Source organism: Equus caballus, chromosome 3, assembly GCF_041296265.1.
Source record: "Equus caballus isolate H_3958 breed thoroughbred chromosome 3, TB-T2T, whole genome shotgun sequence".
Classification (NCBI taxonomy): Eukaryota; Metazoa; Chordata; class Mammalia; order Perissodactyla; family Equidae; genus Equus; species Equus caballus.
In genome coordinates, this window is record NC_091686.1 from 61,783,597 (window position 1) to 61,804,023 (window position 20,427).

Sequence of the window (20,427 nt, forward strand, 5' to 3'; positions counted from 1 at the left end):
AAAGTCATTTCTATATTAAAACCCAAAGGAAATTCAGAGACTCTGTACAAAGCACACATTATACTACTGGATATTTATGAAAACAATGAAAGCAAGATTATAGTAAAATTTTAATTATTTTCTAACTATTACTTCATATGGTGAGATGACATTTGATCTGGAGAACACATAAAAAGGTTCTAATGACAGTTTAAAATCTAGTGAAAACTCTGTCCCACCAACAAAATAAACTTTTTGAATCAATGGCACATATCCAGACTTAAAATACAATTATAAAATAATATAATAACCTTTTGATTATTGCTAGAGTGGTATTGTCAGTACAATTTCAAAATTATTGTGCCATATACCTAGGGTTATTAAAAAATAATGATCAACTGATAGTAAAAGTAATATACAACTTTTCTCTTTCATTTGAATAGTCTTTCACAATGCTAAATGTTTTTTATAAAGTTCAATATTTTAAGCAAGAACTATATTTCTGAAGTCTTCCAAAATTGGGTTAAGCTTTTCCTTAGTAAAAATCAGTTGTTTCATTCAACTTATTCATCTAACAGACTTTTAGTAAGTCTCTGCCACATGCTGGGCCTTAAGTAGGCATCAGGGGTATAAATACATTATAAGTAGAAACATAGTCTCCCACATTTCCACAGGAGAGGATTTCCATGGGAGAGGAAGTGCGGCAAGCTGATCTGAAGGGTGGCGTCCTGGCTTACGTTGGTCCATGTATTCGCAGGAGGGTTCACGCATTGAAAAGTCAGCACAGAGCTACTTGGAGCTCTCTTTCTCTTTTGCACATTGTGTTCAGGATGTGGCTGGTTAAAGTGAGAGGCTGCAGGCCTATAAGAGGCTGAGGAAGAGTCCTTGGAGTTTGCTCCACAGAGCGAGCTCTTCCTTGGGCAGCCCTGATGTCCAGTGTCGATGGGGCGGGGGAAGTAGAAGCATCCTCCTACATCAGTGCTTCTTAGAGTGTGGTCTCTGGACCAGCAGCATCACTTGGGAATTTGTTAGAAATACAAATTCTCAAGCCCCACCTCAATACTACTAAATTAAAAACTCTGGGAATGGGACCCAGAAATCTGGTTTTAACAAGTTCTCCAGGTGATTCAGAAGCATGCTAAAGTTTGATAACCACAAAAGATCAACTTTATCAGAAAACCCAGGGCTTGGAATTATTGGACGGCCACTGAGAAAGCTGATACTTTGGTTCTAGTATCTGGTTTTCCCTGTTCTACCTTTGTTCTCTCCATAGTTTTCCCTCAATGCTGTAGACGGTAGGATTGTGTAAAAATTTAATTCACATCACATGAATCCCATGCTAAAAACTCTCCAGTGGCTTCCCATTTTACTTGGAATAAAAATAAAGTCCTTACAACGACCTGTAAGGCCCCACGTGATCTGTCCCCCATTCCTTCTCTGACCTCATTACCCAACCTGCTTCCCTTGGCCATGCCCCTCCAGCCACACTGGCCCCACTGCTGCCCCTCACACAGACTGCCTCGGGGGGCCTTGTGTCCTCTGCCTCCAAAGCCCTTCCATCTGGTCTCTCCATGGCTCACTTTCTTCTGCTCTCTGTGCAAATGCCAGCTGAGCAGTGCAGTAAAGTCTTTGAGGACCAGAGTAATTTAAAATGGCAACCAGAAATCCCCTTCCTTGCTTTATTTTCCTCCATAGCACTCATCTTTCTCTGACATTTCATATAAGATATATAGATGCTGAACTACTTAAGATAAATATATTTTACATATATGTGTATGTATACACCCATATAGATGAATAAATAGATATATTTGTTGTTGTTGTCTATTTTCTCTTTCCTACTACTTGACTATAGACTCTATAAGAAAATATTTTCTTTATTCTTGTAACTGTTGTTTCTTTAATGCCTAGAACTTGGTACATTGAAGGTGTTCAATAACTATCTGTTGAATGAATCTTCATTGGACTTTTTGTATGAGTTCTTTGCCAGTTATAGCCCTGAGAACAGAGGAAGTTCACCCCAAACCTCCAACATCATGGTTGTTCCTGTGTTGAAGAACTCACAAGAAACATGCTAATATCATGTTGTAATTGATGTGAAGGAAAAGAGGTAGACACAATGATATGGAATCATATTGGTAAACTCAGTCTGGGGAATTGAAGAGTTTTGAAAAAGGAGGTCACACTTAAATTGTGTCCTCAAGAAAGGGTTGAGCAGGTGGAGCACATGAACACAGTACTTCTGGTAGAGGGTCATGAAAGCCCATGATGTATCCAGGGAACAGTGAGTAGTTCTTTATAATCTAAGCATGAGGAGAGGTGGGTAGACACATGAAACAAGACAGGAAAAGTTGATGGGAATTTTTCATTTAACACGGGAAGGTTTTGGTTGTCTTGAATCTTAAAAAATGTTTATCTTTAGAAGTCTAAGTAGAATTCTATGTTACTGAATGCTAATCTCGTCCCTGAAGTTTGAGGTGATTTTTCTAACAGAGAGAGTAGAATTTCTGGGGCAAACAGAAATCAGGATCGGGGGAGAGCAGTAAATCTGTCTGTTAAGTTCAATTCCAGAATGGCTTCAGAATTTCCCCATAGGAAGTATTGCGGATAGATTTGGATTTAATCCATGTGATTTTATTCCTCACTTTTGTTTGCATCTTAACTCAGCCATGGTCAAGGGAAAATGTCATAGATGATTTGTAACTGTAGAAATTAATTAGAAAAAATGAAGCAGTTTTTGTTTATCACCTGGGTTAAGCCAGTACAGTTTAAAAATAAAATGGAGTAAAGCAAAATAGAGACGCTCAAGTCATATGTACAAATAGATAAATACACAGCATGCTGGAATGTTAAAAGAATCTGGACTAGGGGTTAGGAGACCTCGGATCTAGTCCCTCTTTTGTTACATCTACCTTTTTTTCCTTAAGCACGTCATTAATCCTCTTCTCATTTGTGAGATTTACACACAAGCATCCTTAGATTTCTAGATTTCCCATCATCAATAGATTTTTAGTGTTCCCCAAGTTATGAACACCGGATTTTGAACAGAATCTACCTGAAAGGTGTTGACTTATATGTATTCCAAGAATAGAAACTGATATTGCCTGCTACTCCAGAGAGTAAGACATGTTCCCTGAAGCATGATATTACTTTACTTTTTTGATTCCGTGGTGGCCATGGATATGGTATCTGTAGAAAGATGATCATGGTGCATCCTTACTTATTAACTCAAAAGAGATGGTCCTCATATAGCTGAGATAGGGAAATTGTAGGAATATGGAGACATTTATTTGATATCCTCAAGTTCCTTCTTGCTACATACAACAAAACTAATTTTTCAGTATAAATAATGGGTTTGGCATTTTGTGTGATGGCCTGGGAAATTAAATGACAGTTTCTCTAGGAAAATGGTTCTGAGTTCCAAACAATAAACAAGCGCAATTTTGGTGCACAATTTATTTGGACATTGGAATTTGTCTATGACTCCTGCTAGCTCTACACTATAACTGTAATGCTATTCAAACTCTATTATAACAAATTCTATCCTTTCTTCTAAATTAGAAAATTAAATGAAAAAACTCTGGATATCAAAGTTAATTTGCTATTAATATCCTTTCTTTTAAAAATGTATATTTTAAACAGGAAATAGACAAATAAACAAATAGGTTTGTAAAAATACAGAAATGTTAGTTCATACTAGTTTAACTACTATAACAATTTTCCCAAAGAAATGAAAATATATCCTTTTAGAGGAGACATTTAGTAATTCTTCTTTAACTAAGTGGTCAAATTGAGCATCACTAATAATGGGATAACTTGAGATTAGGTGTCTCCTGATAGGATGCAATACATATTACTCACCAATAGAGAATTCTTGCTGAAAAAATATTTACACAATACAATCAAAACTTCAGACTTATCTTCCAGTTTAAAGATAGTATAGAGATGAGAGAAACAAGTCAAATGATGCCACAAGGAAACAATAGGACAAAACCAGAATGCAGGACACTGTAAAAGGTAACTGGCCTATCTCATTAAAGAGTCAATGTCATGAGCAAGAAAAAACATATCTTGTTGGGAACTGGGGGGAAAGGGCTATCTCACAGTAAAAGACAGTCAAGAGATACAGCAATGCAATTTTTGTACATTGATTGAATGATGGTTCACAAAACCAGGTATAAAACACATTTTGGGAACAATTAAGGAAATTTGAATATGAGCTGGATATTAGATCATAATATGAAATAATTATTAACTTTCTTACATATGATAATGGTGATATTATATAGGAGAATGTTCTTTTTTTTTTTTAAAGATTGGCACCTGAGCTAACAACTGTTGCTAATCTTTTTTTTATTGCTTTTTCTCCCCAAAGCCCCCCAGTACATAGTTGTATATTTCAGTTGTGGGTCCTTCTAGTTGTGGCATGTGGGATGCCACCTCAGCATGGCCTGATGAGCAGTGCCATGTCTGTGCCCAGGATCCGAAGCAGCGAAACTCTGGGCCGCTGAAGCGGAGCGCACAAAGTTAACCACTTGGCCACGGGGCTGGCCCCAGAAGAATATTCTTATTCCTAGGAGATTCATGGTGAAATATTTAGGGGTGAAATCTGCATGCTACTTTAAAGTGGGGTGCACACACACACACCCCAACATACTTTAGAGAGTTGAGAGATTTGGAAAAACGTTAACAATTGTTTAGTCTAGGTTGTAAGTACATTGGTATTTATTGTACTATTCTTTGAACTTTTCTAAAATATTTTTAAATGTTATAATAAAAAGTTGGAAAAATTGTACAACAATTTGAATGTACTTAATGCCACTGGGCAATACCCTTAAGAATGATTAAAATGGTAAATTTTATGTTTATTTTACCAAAATTTTTTAAACGTTGGAAAAAATCTTGTGTCAAGAATAATCCTGTCTTAACTACACTAAGTATTGTCAATAAACTCGAGGCTGTCTCAGATCTCTAATTATTCACTTAAAGTTTACCCAGAGACATAATCCTCAGGGAAGCACATTCTAGGCAATTAAAGAGACTACCAGATGATTGTTCTGGGATTCTGACTTTTTTTAAAGCAGGGAGCCAAACAGGGCCTGGATAAAATTTTACCATAGAATGATGCAGACAGCTATTTCAGAAGGAATTCAGTAGCAAGTGTTAGTCTGAGCATATTTGGGTTTTACAGACAGGAAGAAGGAGGTCCATCTGAATATAGCTTTTGGGGCTTCTCTTGTCCATCCTTGAGTTTTCCATGAGACAGAGTACTTAATGTTTAACTTGGGATAAGGAGAAGCTAAAATGAGTTAAGTATTGGAAAATTAAATTTATTTGCAAAAGGATTGCAGTAAATATTACAAAAATTATGTGAACCACAGTTTAGAGGATATGAATAGATTCTAAAAGTATCCCGGGACATAACCAAGGTTCAACAAGTCAGGGCCAATTTTCCCTGAAGACTTTTAGGCTGAAGCCACAATTAAAGGCCACTTTTAGTTCTGTCCAGGGCTCTTCCACATACAAAGCTGTGTGACACTGTAATTCTTACTCACAGTGACTGAAAATAAAAGCCTGGTTAAGTACAAAAGGCTGTTTTCTGCCAAGCTCAATGAAAGGAGGAAGTGGCAAGGGTGGGTACAGGATGGCTGAAATTTTCATCTTAACTGTGGATAGCAGGATTGCTTAAAGTTCTGAAAAACAATCCCAAATTAGGTCTTGCCAAGTCAGATACACATCTGCAAAAGAAATATATGACCTGACAATGACTGGGATATGGATATGAGACCAAAGGAGAAAATGATATCTTTTCATGACAAAGTCCAAAAGTAGAATCATGTATTGATGAAAAACTCGTGGCATTTGGGGTTTCACAGATCTGTTTCTCCTAGATTTCTAGTTGTGAGTGCAAATGTATCTGTGTGTAACTTTGGATAAACCAATTAACATCTCTATAAAGTATGTTCTTTGATGTTAAAATGTGAAAAAGATCCCTAACCCATAAGGTAGTTGTAAAGAGTAAGTGAAATGATGTGTATAAATTATTTAGCACAGTGTCTTGTGCACAGCAAGTGCTCAGTTAATTTTTATCAGCATCATAACCATCTCAGACTTTGACTCAGTGCAGCCTTGCTGCCCACAGTGGTGTGGAGCAACCTGAGAGACCCCAAGGGCTGAAATTAAACTCACCCAGAGTGGTTGGACAAAGGAGATCACGATTAGGCTAATGGCAAATATGACTTCTAAAATCTAAGATGGTAATTTAGACCAGAAGCCACAAACTCAAATGCCTAGAAGAATCTGACAGGTACTGTAAACGAGTGACTCCAGGATGATGGTACAGATGCCGGTATGTGTGAATGGTCAAGTCTGTTTTAATCTGATGAGAATATCCCTATCTCAAGGAGCAGCTGCTATTTAATTCTAGATTATGGCTGGGATAAGAGAATACAGACTCAGTACGGGAAGACCTTGTAAGTTTTTAAGAGGATCTGCAAATCTAAGATATTTTATGTGATATTTTTTGTTTCTAAAACTTTGACACAACTTTTAAATACATTGCAGAGGCCATATAAAACACGTCTGCTGCCAGACACTACTGACTGGTGATCTTTTGTCTATCTCTTCTTACATCACACTTATCTGAGAGCAGTATTGGTTCTAAAGACTGAGATGGGATCAAATCTCTGGGTTGTAGACAAGTAGACCAAAACAGAGCTGTCTAAGAGATATATATGGAGATACAATGTGAGCCATATATGTCATTTTGAATTTTCTAGTAGCCACATTAAAAAAAGTTAAAAGAAATCGGTGAAGATAATTTTAATAATATATCTAATTTAACCCAACATATTATTATTTTAACGTGTAATTAATGTGGATTTATTAATAAGATATTTTATATTTTTTATGTTGTCATCAAAATCAGGTGTGTATTTTACAGTTATAGCACATCTTAATTTGGGTTTAGTCACATTTCAAGTGCTCAATAGCCAAATGTGGCTAGTGGCTCCCTACTGGACAGCACAGCTGTAGAGTATGCTTCTCAAACTTTAATATGCATATTGAAATTTTGGGGATCATGTTAAGATAACAATTCTGATTTATTGGTTGTGATAGAGCTGAGATGCTTTTCTTCTTACAGGCTCTCAGGTGATGTCAGTGCTACTGGCCATGGACCACACTGAATATCAAGGAGCTAGACAAGTGTGGCAAGTCTTCCTCAGTCAGCTTCCTTTTTCACCCAGAGCATTCCTTCCTCCTTCAAAATTCAGCCAACATTTGTTGAAGAGACTAAACTGATATTTTAATGGTTAGTCATCATATTTAGATGGGGAACAACATTAATAACTTTAAAAATAAGCAGTATTTTATATACCACTTGCAGGAGTACTGTGGTCATTTACTGCTTTTGTTTTTTTTAAACTTGAGAACCTGCCAATATGTTACCAGATACTTTCATAAAAATGCACTTAAGCACAGGATAAGCACAACTTTGTAATTCTAACATCAGAGGTTTGGCACGTTAAACATTTTAATAAAACAGACAATGGGACTGCAAGGGAAATTTGACAATATCTCTCAAAGCTTTAGTATTTAGGGGCATTTTTTGGTCAAGTGTATGAATATTTCATGGACTCTCCAAAGAGAAACACAAAGAAAATTTTTTCATTTCCTCCTGACTAGCCTACTTGAGGGATGGGTAGAGCTCTACCGGCAGACCTTAGATCTTTGTTCACCAACACATAAACATAGAAATTTAAGCAGCTAAGCATGGGGCAGAATATAACTCAAGGATTCTATATAGTGTAATCGCCCTCAAGATAGAAAACTTAGACACAGAATAGCGTCCTGTGGGTGAGCAGTGAATTATAATGCCTAAGAATGTGTCCTCGCTCACCACTGTTTTGCTTGTGAATTTCAGCCAGCAGTTGACTCTGTTTTCTCGTCACTCAGATGGTAAGAATAATGCTTGCCGAACCTATTTCATGAAGTTGTTGTCGGGAAGTGTAAGGAACTTGGAACTGTAATATGCTATTCACTTACAAGTTACTCACACAGACGCTGGAGAAGAAGGTATTGAACCCTAAAGACATGGTGAAGATAGAGTCTGGACTGACAAGCTCATCAAGTTCTCAGGGCCCTTTCTACTGCTGCATTTCATAATAGTTACAGCTGTCTGTTGACATTTATATTTTTCACAGTAAAAATGGAAATCGGGATTCTAATCACAGAACTAATATCTCTTCCTACACAGACTAAACTAGCATGTCAAAAGGTAAGTAAATAGAAAGAGACCTTATGAAATCCTTAATTTTAAGGTCTTTGTTTTAATTCTGAATCAAAATAAGTGTGGAACAACATATACTAAAGGCATTTTTCCCCTTAGTAACAACTGTATAAGTCATTTATTGGCACAAAATCTCGAGTGAAAAATCTAAAGTTTGATTCTGATAGATGGCATAAATTAAACTCATGTGGTAAAAGTTATCTACTGGGATCACTGGCATAGAACTAATTTTGTTTAAAAGGTCAGAAATTATCTGGCACCAAGAAGGAAAAAAAAACCCCAAAGTGGTCGAACTCTCTAATTGAGAAAATTATAAAATATTATTAAAAGACATTAAAGGAGGAATAAATAAGTGTATATACAACATGTTTATAACATGTTCATAGATAGGAAGACACTATCACAAAGATGCCAGCTAATATTGATCATAATGCAAAATTAATTCCAATCAAAATTACAACTTTTGTGTGTGTTGAACTTCACAAGTTGACTCTAAAATATATATGGAAAAGTAAAAGGCAAGCACAGTCTAGATACTCCTGAAGAAGAAAAACTAAGGTGAAGGAATTGCTTTTCTTTATATCAAGAATTATTATGAAAATATCCCAAATAAGCAAAATTCTATTATTTCAAGGAGACACCAACAAAACAGAATAGTGAGCCCAGAAACAAACTAACACACTCAGAACTGAACTCATGACACAAACAGTGTTGCAGATGCAGGAGAGCAGACAGTAGACTTTTCAATAAGTTTTGTTAGGACAAATGATTAGTCCTATAGAAAAAAACCCAAAAAAGTGGACCCTTACCACCATACACAATATTAAATCCAAGTGGGTTAAAGACATGAAATGAAAATAAAACTACAATGCTCTATAAGACAATATCTTTATGACCTCCAGAACATAGGGATTTGTTAAACCAAACACAAAAAGTGCAAACTGCAGAGGAAAAGATTAATAAAATGCATTAATCTATCAAACCTTCTGACTTCTGACTATCAATAGTCAATGTAGAGGAAACAAAAGGAGAATTACACACTGGAAGATGATATTTTTTAATATGTATAACAGGAAAAAGGATTTATCAATATCCAAAAAATAAAAATAAAAAGAATTCCTATAAGCTACAAAAAAGGAAGAATAAACAACCAATATAAAAATGAGGAAAAATCTTAGTAGACACTCCACAGAAAGAAAATCTAAACAACCAATAAAATATGTTTAATCTGGGGCCAGCCCGGTGGTGCAGCGGTTAAGCTCGCACATTCTGCTTTGGCGGCCTGGGGTTTGCTGGTTTGGGGCCCAAGTGTGGATATAGCACTGCTTGGCAAGCCATGCTGTGGCAGGCGTCCCACATACAAAATAGAGGAAGATGGGCATGGATGTTAGCTCAGGGCCAGTCTTCCTCAGCAAAAAGAGGAGGATTGGCAGCAGATGTTAGCTCAGGGCTAATCTTCCTCAAAAAAAAAAAAAAAGTAAAAAAAAAGATATTCAATCTGATTAGTAATCTTGGAAATGAAAATTAAAACCACAATGTGAGATCATTTATAACTCACCACAGTGGGAAAAAAAAAGTTTGCTAACATCATGTGTTGGTGAGGATGAAGGTTAACTAGAGTGAAACACTTATCTAGTCCTTCTGTTGGGTACAAATTGGTATAACTACTGTTAAAAACAGTTTGGAATTATCTGTACACTCTTTTATGCTTTTGGCTTTGCACTTTTTTCATGAACTAAGGAAAATTATCAAATATTTATTTTGTCTTTCTGCATGAATTGAATTCTAGTTCAAGGTAACCAAATAAGTGATGAGGAAAACTTATTCTCTGTGGAAGAATTCTAGCCAAAAAATGCAGGAAGAATAGAATTAGAAAACCACCATTATACAACGCCTAGTAAAAATATTTAAGTAGGCTTCATTATTGTGTGCTAAAACCATTGGATGAAAACTGATGGGGAACTCTATAATGGAGTGATCAGACTGATACCACCTGAACCCACTGATCAAGCTCACAAAGCTTCACATGTTAAAAAATTCTTACCTAAAAATAAGAATTGAAACAATTTCATCAAAACAGTTGACAGGAAATAGGAGGATAGAGGTAGGGTGTAACAAACAATAGTACAAGAGTCACATTTAGAACATGAGACATTTCGTAGGACAAACGACCTGGTTTCTCCAACAAACCAACAGCATAAAAGATAAAATGAAGGAGGGGGACTGTTATAAAGTAAAAGATAGAATAATAAAACATAATATTGTTTGGATTTTGATACGGTCAAATGAACTGTGAAAAGATAACTTCAAGACAATCAATGAAATATGAATAAGGACTAACTAGGTATTAGATGATATTAAGGAATTATTTTGTTAGGTATGATAATGTCATGATATTTTCCTTTAAAATGTTATCAGATAAAGATTCATACTGCAGTGTTGACAGGTAAAATGACACCTTCTATTTGCTTTAATGTAAACAAAGTTGTTAAGGTAACAGAACCTAGTGTTTTTAGTAAATTATTAGTTATAGGGCTGGTCATGAAGAGGAAGAGGCCTAGGATAACATCTGGATTTTGCCTTGGGTTGCCAGGATGGTGCCATTTATCAAAATAGGGGATACACAACTAACAGCAGGTTTCAGGGATTAAAATGAGCTACATTTGAAAATAAGTTTTAGGGGCTAATGGGACATCCAGAAGTTTCTCTGTCGTGAGCAGTAGGATAATGGAGTCTGAAGTAAAGAAGAGATCTGCACTAGCGTTGTAGTTGTGAAGACAACTCCACTCCAGAACAGTGACCAAATCACCCAGAAGAATGGATATGGTAAGAAAAGAAGTTCAAGGATGAACTCTGGTGAACGCCAACATGTGTGAAACAAACAAGGGAGAGTTCAATGAGGGATTCTGAGAATAAAAGGTTAGAGTACATGAATAGCTTTGAGAAGCCAGGAGTAATCAACATGATGATTAATCAGCACTAATCAAATAATGTAGGGAAGTTAAGTAAGATGAGACCTGAAAATAATCCATAGGATTTTCAAATTGGCAGTCACGGGTGATTTTAGCGGGAGTCGTTTCATTTGTACAACAGTAGCAGAGAACTAATTGCAGTGAGCTAGTGCCTACGCAAGAAGTGAGAATTGGAGATAGCTGTTATTTCAAAGAGCTTAGCTGGAAACTGAAAGACAGAGGAGATAGAGTACAGAGAGGATTCCCTTTCTTTAATATAGAAATGGCTTCAGCATGCTTAGAGGAAAGATAAAAGCCAACCGGTTAAGAGGGTCAGTTTGAGAATCTATTAAAAAAAGAGGGAACAACAGATGAAGTATAGCTTCAGTGGAAAGAGGGATGGAAAGCATCAAACACAACTTGAATAAATTAGCTCTAAACAGGACAAGGAGTTCTTTTTTCTCTGAATCTGGAAAAATGTGGTGAGAGTAGACGCTTGTATAAAGGAATATTTCACTTAGCAAGAATGAACTATTAATTTTTTTTTCAAGAAAAAAGCTGTTTCTAAAAGTAGAGAGTGCAGCCACCTGGGGTCAGACCTATTTTGTTGCAAAAATGTTACCAGAAAAGCCTGAGTCACTCTTAGGACATACATTCCCTCACGGTTCTTGGGGAGGCCTAAGCCTTGCTGTTTTGGGGAAATGTGTACAAGTGGGCAGCAAACTGGCCCTCTGAGAGCTGGGCTGAGGGACAAGAGGGCATGGTGGTGTTCCAAGAGTTAGGAGCAGACATGTTCTGAATGTAGATGGTCGGCGCAGGGGCCAATGGCTGCCAGAATGGAATTGTGACTGGCAATAATCAGAAGGGCGCTCTAAGGGGGCCACTGTCTACTGAGGAAGTTGATTTTGATTGACAGATAGATCAGGTGGTAATTTCTACGTTTAGACCCAATATTCTCTGTGAAACATTAGGCAAATCATATATGGAGAGAAGTCAGGGTCAGCAGTTAAGAACAATGGTTTTGAGAGAGTGGTGAAGCTTTAGAATATTTTTAGGGAGGAGGGTGAAATTAAGAGTTGAGAAAAAGCACATAAATGGTTAGCTAAGAGCCCAGCTGAGTTTTGAAACCATAAATTATTAGTAACAGCCATCCACATCTTTGGGAAATTTCCTAAAATTTCCTTCAGCAGTACCCAGGGGTCCAGCTGCAGGTGCAGGCAAGAGGATGTCTAGATCAATCTACCTTTGGGCATTAGCAGGACAGATACAACCAAAGCACAGAAAGACATAAAAAGTGAGGATTATTGAAAGACAGAAGTTAAATGATATACCACGCACCTCATTTGGATAGGAAAAGGGGTAAATCCATGAAAGTAGCGATAGGTTGAGAAGTCTAAGTAATGGCAATGAAGATGGATAGAAGACGGCAGGGATGTCAGGGGAATAGGGTGTTGTTACCAGTGTCAAAGAAGGATCTGGATGCAGCAGTGGAGAGTTAAAGCAGAATGCTGCTACTACTTTTGTATTCTATGGTAAGTGAGAGACAGTAGAATAAAAAGTTTAGCTTGAGAGCTATTCAGAAGGAGAAGGAAGGATTGGATCTGTAAATAGACTGACAGTGTAGAGTAGATTCTAGATGATGGGATGAGGGCTCCCGAGGAAAGGGTAGGGGTCAATAGTAAAAAGAATGATGGGTGGAAGGAATCCCAGAACAGGCCAGTGATGAGAGTAAATGAGGATGAGCTGGTCGGATGCCTGTACTTTGGCTGGTGGCCAAAGAAAAGTGCAGCAGGAATGTGTTAGATGGACTGCTCTCGAGGCTTCTAGACAGACTGAGTCCCAAGTGGTGCAAGAGCCTTTGAGGGTAGAAATTTTTAGGCTCTACTTATCATTTAAAAGGAATGTCACTGAGAATTTACTTATCTCATCTCTGAAGAGTTCCCTTCCTTAGGGTGTTAATGGAAAAAATGCATCTGTGTTCATTCCCCATTTTAAAATTTACTTATTTTTTATTCAGACCACTCTTAACCACATTCCTACTCTCTATACATTAGCATTCTAAGCACAGCACAGAACATAAAACAAAAATCCTTTATCCTGGGGTCTGAGGAGCTTGTTCTCTTATTGAAAGTGTGAGAAATGTACAACTTACCTCATATCTGTGGGTCTTGGAAGAAGTCTTCTTTTTCCATTAAAGTAGACTTCAAAATCTTCGATCTTCAGCCTGTGGGCATAGTCAATATATCCTGACACCTCCTGCCCATGAGAATTTCTGTCACGAATAAAGATCACAGACTGGTAGCACAGAAAAATAGAGAATGGAGAGAGTAAATGAATAAAAGTCATTTGAGTAAACTATATGTGATAATAAAAGCTACAGTTATTGAATGTTACATGTGCCAGATCCTATTCTAAGTGCTTTACGTTTCATCCTTACAATGATCTTGTGTACCATCATTTTCTCCTGACAGATGAAGAAATTTATAAAACGTTAACTGAGTGTGCATATAACTTGCATTTACAGTAATTTTATATAATAATATCAATAAATAACTCATAGAGGTCTTCCTAAGGGCAGATATTATTGTGTTTGTAACAATTTATTTACTTTCCCCCAATCCTATTATCTTCTCTTTGTCATTTTGTAGATTAAAAAAACTGAGGAACAGAGAGGTTGAGTACCTCACTCAAGGTCTAGTAAATGGAAAAACTCAGATTAAAACTCAGGCTCATGTGTTTGTCTTTCTAATCACTACATTCTTTTCCCATTTGAATTCTTATGTATTTTCTGTTATAGAGATATAAATTGGGTCCCTTCTTCTCATTACCACTAGAGTCAAAAAAATCTCTTTACAAAGTTAAAATCTCTTTATAATTTAAAATCGCTTTACAAAATTAATTCCACAGGTCAAAATTATATAGCAAGTACATATTTCTCATTCATATTAATTCCTTCACAAATACCATTGAGCACCTACTTCATTAGGCATTATTGTCAGTGCCAAGGATACAGTGATAAACAAGACAGTAAAGGTCCTGACCTCTAAGAACTTATGTTCTGGTGAGGCAAGACAGACAACAGACATACATGAAAAGAAAAAAATACTTCAATGAGTGATAAATGCCATTAAGCAAATAAAGAGGATGGCTGGCGAGAGAATGAATTATTGGTGAAGGTTACTTTAGGCAGAGTAGTCAGAAAAGACCTTGAGGAGGTCACATTTAAGCAAAGACTTAAAGGATGAGAAGTGAGCCATGGAAAGATCTAGAATAGGAACCTATCAGGAAAAGGGAACAGCTGTTACAAAGGCCCAAAAGTAGAAACAAGGTAATGCAAATAGAAAAATTGTAGCCTTTTCCCTATCAAGCCAACAGACTTAGATCTCAGGTTCTAGGAGAAAAAAAGAAAAACCCCTATTGCAATTGAAGAAACTCTTAATGTATTTATTTCCAAATCTAGACCAAAGTGTAGAATTTCATGGCAAAGTTTTCTATTTACAGGGAGAACCTGTAAACAAGCCTTCTTTTTCCTCTCCAGGCATCACTGGATTGTTACTTATTTGGTCTTTGTGTAGCCAATTATAGGAAGCACTAATATGGATTATCTTACATCGCAGAGCTTCCAAAAGACTGAAGTTAGAAAATTGAAAGAGTTCTTTTTCCCACTGCACGTAAGAAAATGTGTTGCTAACAATATCCCAATTGAAAAACTAAAGAACAGGTGTCTCTGTTCTTTTAGATTTCATCCTAACTAATTTACAATTAGTTTTAACTCTGCTGATGTTTCATCTTCCTGCCTAATCTGGTTGTTTGGCATTGGTGTTGAGAATAGTGTGCTGAGGACTCTGAGGCACATTCTTGGTTCAAGGGGAGGAAATTTTGTGATGGATTAGTAATATTTCACACAGATATGGCTGGAGGAACTAGCATTCATTGTTATTCCTGTGCTCAGTCTTATACAGATTCAATTCTTAGTCGTTGTCATTTCCCCTACATAAGACTGTTATATTTAGATAGATTTCTGCATGCTTCTAGCTTTATCGCATTGAGTTTGCTCCTGTTGTTAGGCAAGGCACGCAGGGACAGAGAGAGGGGGAAAAAAGGTCTAAAATAAGCCCTCTACTTTCATAATTGAACTCTATTAACAGAAAAGAAAACACCTCTGTCTGTCTCTGTCTGGCTTTGTCTCTGTTTCTGTTTCCCTCTCTTTTTAAACGAGAAATGGGTCAGCCTTATTTTTCAAGTCAAATGGCATACCAGATATTATGACTGCCCTTACTGCTAAAAACAAATACAAATTTGGATGAAATCTAAAAAGCAACTGATAACATGCCTTGATGCACTGCAAGAAAATGAGGAATACTCGAGTCTCAATACTAAGTGAAAACAGGAACCCAGAGAAGATAGAGCCCTGAAGTCATCTATGTGCTGCAGGAATTTGCCCAATCCCAGGGAATCTCAGCAGGGATTTCATGACCTTGTGGAGTGGGAATGACAGGAAACAAAATCCAGCCTTTCAGGTGGAGAAACTAACAGAACTCATTGCCTCATTATAAAGCTGAGAATAAAAAAGAATGAAAAAATATCCTCATTGTGTTCATAGAAAAGAAGAATCATTCAGAATTAGAGAACAGAAAATATCTTTCTAGTGAGCAAAATATAGACCTTTTCAGACCCAAAAAGTGAGAGAATTGGGTAATAACTAAGTCTTGCTCAAAGAAATTCTGCAGGACGTATTTCAGGCAAAAAAGAAAGTGCAGCTGGAAGGTCAGAGATGAAGAATAGAATGATAATCAAAAAAAGTAGTACTATATAGGTAAATATAAACAAATAATGACTGTATAAAATAATAATAATAATAACACCTTCTGTAATAAAAAAAGTATGTCTAAATTTTTGAAATAAACATCTATGATTGGAGGGAATGATCAGAGTAAAAGTGTTGGAATGTCTTTGGATTTTTTAGAATGAGGGAAGCTATATTGATTAATTTTAGAATTTGATAAATATTCATGTATAAATCTAGCACTCCCATCAACAACTTGGAAATACTGTATATGACCTTTAGATTATTAGAGGACAAAATAAAATCAGAAAAAGTGATCAATCAATGAAATAGAAGGCCAGAAGGAAGAGGAAAAATATGGAAGAGGCGGGACAAATAAAATACACAAAGGAGGGGCTGGCCCTATGGCCTAGTGGTTAAATTCAGTATGCTGTGCTTTGGTGACCTGGGTTTGGATCCTGGGCATGGACCTACACCATTCATCAGGGCCATGCTGTGGTGGCAACCCACATACAAAATAAAGGAAGACTGGCACAGATGTTAGCTAAGGGCAAATCTTCCTCAAGCAAAAAGAGGAAGATTGGCAACAGATGTTAGCTCAGGGCAAATCTTCCTCAGCAAAAAATAAAATAAAATAATAAGATAAAATACACAAACATAATGACAGCATTATGGGTTGAATTGTGTCCCCTCAGCCTCTATATGTTGAAACTCTAACTGCTGGTACCTCAGAGTGTACTTGGACATAGGGCCTTTAAAGAGGTAATTAAGTTAAAATGAGCCCATTAGGATAGACCCTAATCCAATGTGACTTTATAAGAAGAGGAAATTTGGACACACAGAGAGATATGAGGTGTTGCTGTGCACAGAAGGAAGACCATATGAGGGCACAATGAGAAGGGGCCATCTGAAAGCAAGGAGACAGGCCTCAGAAGAAACCAAATTGATCTATCTTGGACTTCTAGCCTTGAGAACTGTGAGAAAATAAATTTCTGTTATTTAAGCCACCCAGTCTGTGGTATTTTGTTGTGGTAGCCCTAGCAAACTAATATAGATAGTAATAAATTAAAATAATTACACAATTATATTACAATAAATGTAAATGGACAAATGTTTAAGTTAAAAGACAAGGGTTATTAGAGTGGATACAAAATTATGGTATAAAACATAATGTTGAAAGTTAAATGATCAAAGAATATACATAAGAAAGCATCTATCTAAGAGAGTTGGTATCAGTATCTTGATATTAAACCAATTAGAATTTAAGGCAAAAAGCATTAGTAGAGAGGGATAGTCAGTAGATAATGATAAAAGATTCAATTCACAGAAAGATATAACAATTCTAAACTTGAATGAAACTGAAGCAAAAATTGATAGACTAAAAGGATAAATAGACAAGCACCATCACTGTGGTAAATTTCTCTCTCTCATTTAGTTCTAGATCAAACAGAATTAATACATAAATATTATAGAATTAATATAGATTGTAAATAATTAAAAACACAGCTTGAATGCTTGGTTTTTACCTTAGTTAAATACCTAGACATATTTACTCTTCAATGTTGTGGGTTAAATGACTGATGGTCTAAAATTATATACATTTGGCCATAGTTTCACATTTTACATTATTATGTATAGCCCTCCCATGTGTGTTAAAGCCCCCTATCCATGGAAATTATGAGTAAATTTATTTCAAATCTCACTTCTCCAGCCTTGTGAGAGTGTCTGTTCTGTGATTTTTGTATATCCTCGGGTTTTCTGAAGTTAGAGAACTTTAAGTGAGGCCAAACTGTTACAGGTTCTTAACATCAGCCCTGATATCAGTTCCCCCCGCACATTGAACCCAGCGTATATGGGTTTAAAACTAAAACCCACCACCCCTTTCCGGCTTCTCTAGCTCCACTCATACGTAAATACCTGTTTCTTTAAACTTGGACTCCTTGAGCTTTACAACTAAATGGGAGTTACAAATTGTTAAAAGCCCAGGTGGCCTGGAGTTGGAGGCACACTGAAGTTTAGCTAATCATGTGTCCTTGAGTTTGCCAGGAAATCCGCTGTCTCAAGAGTATTAAGGAGCGGAGGCTTCCCAGACCTCAACTTCTTGACTCCCGGCGCTTGAACCCGCCTCAAACAAGAAGAGGAGACAACGGCGAAGGACGCCCACCTGCCATCCTCCTATCTCACCCTCCCCCCGCCTTGCTGCAAGCAGCCTCTCAAGGCCAAACGCAGGCTGGTGGGAAAGCACCGAGCTGCCCAAGCTACAAGTTCCCCCCTCCCCTACCCAAAACCCCAAATAAAAATCCCTACCCATTCCTCATCGGGGAGAAGGCAATTTTTGAGGCATGAGCCCTTGCTTTGCTCCCTGTGCCTGGCATAGTAAAAACCTTTCCTCTTCCACTCAAGACTTTGTTCTCGTTATTTGGATTGGCATCGGGTTCAGAGACTGAACTTTCGGTTACAAAACTGGGCATAAGTGTGGGTCCCTCCAGATTCACTGTACATCCTCTGGTGGGTTGCTCAAACTCTTAATGCCTCTCTATAGTCATAAGTCCTATCTCCTTAAGCAGGTTCCTACAAAATCCAGGAAGTTTATACCAAACCAAAACAAACACCTCCAAAACCAAAAAACATAACAAGACAAACAAAACCCCCAGACCCTGCTTGGACCTAAGCATTTAGTTAGTTAAGCCCTTCTTGCAGACTCTCCCTTCTTCCTGTTTCTCCTTTGACTCTATAGAGCAACAGAATAATCTCTCCCTTTTGTCTTGCATGGAACTGCTCAGCTCACATTCATGTACTATCAGGGCCTTACCTTCTGCTCTATGCATCCACTTTGTAAGCAACACGCAAACACTGTTTCTTTTTCAGTGGGAATTCTGGGGATCATCACATCTATGATTTATTTTATTTTTAATAGAAACAAAATGTTCAATTAAAATTTCTATAATTTTATGTGTGTATGTGTGAGGAAGATTGGCCCTGATCCATTGCCAATCTTCCTCTTTTTATTTTTCGCTTGAGGAAGATTAGCCCTGAGTTAACATCTGTGCCAATCCTCCTCCATTTTGTATGTGGGAAGCCCCTACAGCATGGCTGATGAGTGGAGTAGGTCTGTCCCCAGGATCCAAACCCGCAAACCCGGGCCACCAAAGGGGAGCACACAGAACTGGAACAACTTGGCCATGGATTTGGTCCAAAAATTTCTATAATTTTAAACCTAAAAATGATAATTGCAAGGAGTGTTCTCAAAGCTGTACAGGGCAAATGAAATTACTTCATTCATGTCTTTCCAAGTATGGCAACTTAGGTGTAAAAGTGATATTTAAAAAGATCTTTTAGTGAAATAAAAAAAAATTTGCTAAAATAAAAAATCTTCCCAATGAACAGCGTGCTTCATGAAATTATTTTAAAAATTTGACTAGAACTTTTGATGTGTAGTAATTGATGATAGATTGTCAGGAAATTACACTCAACATTCAGCTTTAGAAATACATCATTATTAAAGCAGAGTGCAGGGTTATAGGAAAAATAAGACAGGAAGAAGTGAGAGGTAGTTCTAAGCACTTGAGGGCTATTGAAATTGTACTGGCTCATTTATTTTTTTATTATATAAATTGTCATAGAATTAGAATGAAGTTAACTCCAAGTCTCGATTAATTAATATATTCACTTATAAAATGTGTATTTTCCTCCCAAAATGAATACTAATTACTCCAACTCTTAATACTACTAGCTATCATTTATTAAGAAGCCACTATGTTCTGAACAAAACATTAGGAGCTTTACATTCATTATCTTATTTAATTCTCTCAAAAATGTATAATGGCTAGATAGCAATATTATCCTCATTTTATAAGTGTAGGAATTGAAGGCACTGAGAGTTTGATTAACCTCCTCAAGGACATGCAGCTAGAGAGTGGGGTACCCACACTCTCACCCAGGGTGGCTTCCCATGAAACCCACATTCCTAACCATTGCACAGTGGACACACAGACCTGGATCCAAATGCTGGTCCTGCCACCTATTTACTTTGTGACACTGATAAGTTGGTTGCGCTTTTTAAGATCCAGTTTCCAATTTTATAAAATGGGCATAACACCTGCCTCTCAGGGTTGCTGTGTGAATTAAATAAGACTTTTTTGTGTGTGAGGAAGATTGGCCCTGAGCTAACAGGTGTTGCCAATCATCCTCTTCTTGCTTGAAGAAGATTGTCACTGAGCTAACATCTGTGCCAATCTTCCTCTATTTCATGTGGGATGCTGCCACAGCGTGGCTTGAGGAGCAGTGCTATGTCCCTCCCAACCCAGGATCTGAACCTATGAACTCCCGGGCTGCCAAAGCAGAGTGTGCGAACCCAACCAGTATGCCACTGGGTTGGCCCCAAATAAGACTATTTTTGATAAGCACTTAACAATGCCTGG

General features: G+C 37.1%; 1 protein-coding gene across 7 annotated transcripts in view; it reads right to left on the bottom strand.

Moving 5' to 3' along the window:
- CFAP299 (cilia and flagella associated protein 299) overlaps nt 1–20,427 on the bottom strand; it is a 562,838-nt gene that overhangs the window by 66,360 nt on the left and 476,051 nt on the right. For all 7 annotated transcript variants that reach the window (XM_001492815.4, XM_070262328.1, XM_070262327.1 and 4 more), the window contains exon 4: nt 13,373–13,515. In XM_001492815.4, coding sequence (XP_001492865.1) covers nt 13,373–13,515 — 143 coding nt within the window. The remainder of the gene's footprint in view (nt 1–13,372; nt 13,516–20,427) is intronic.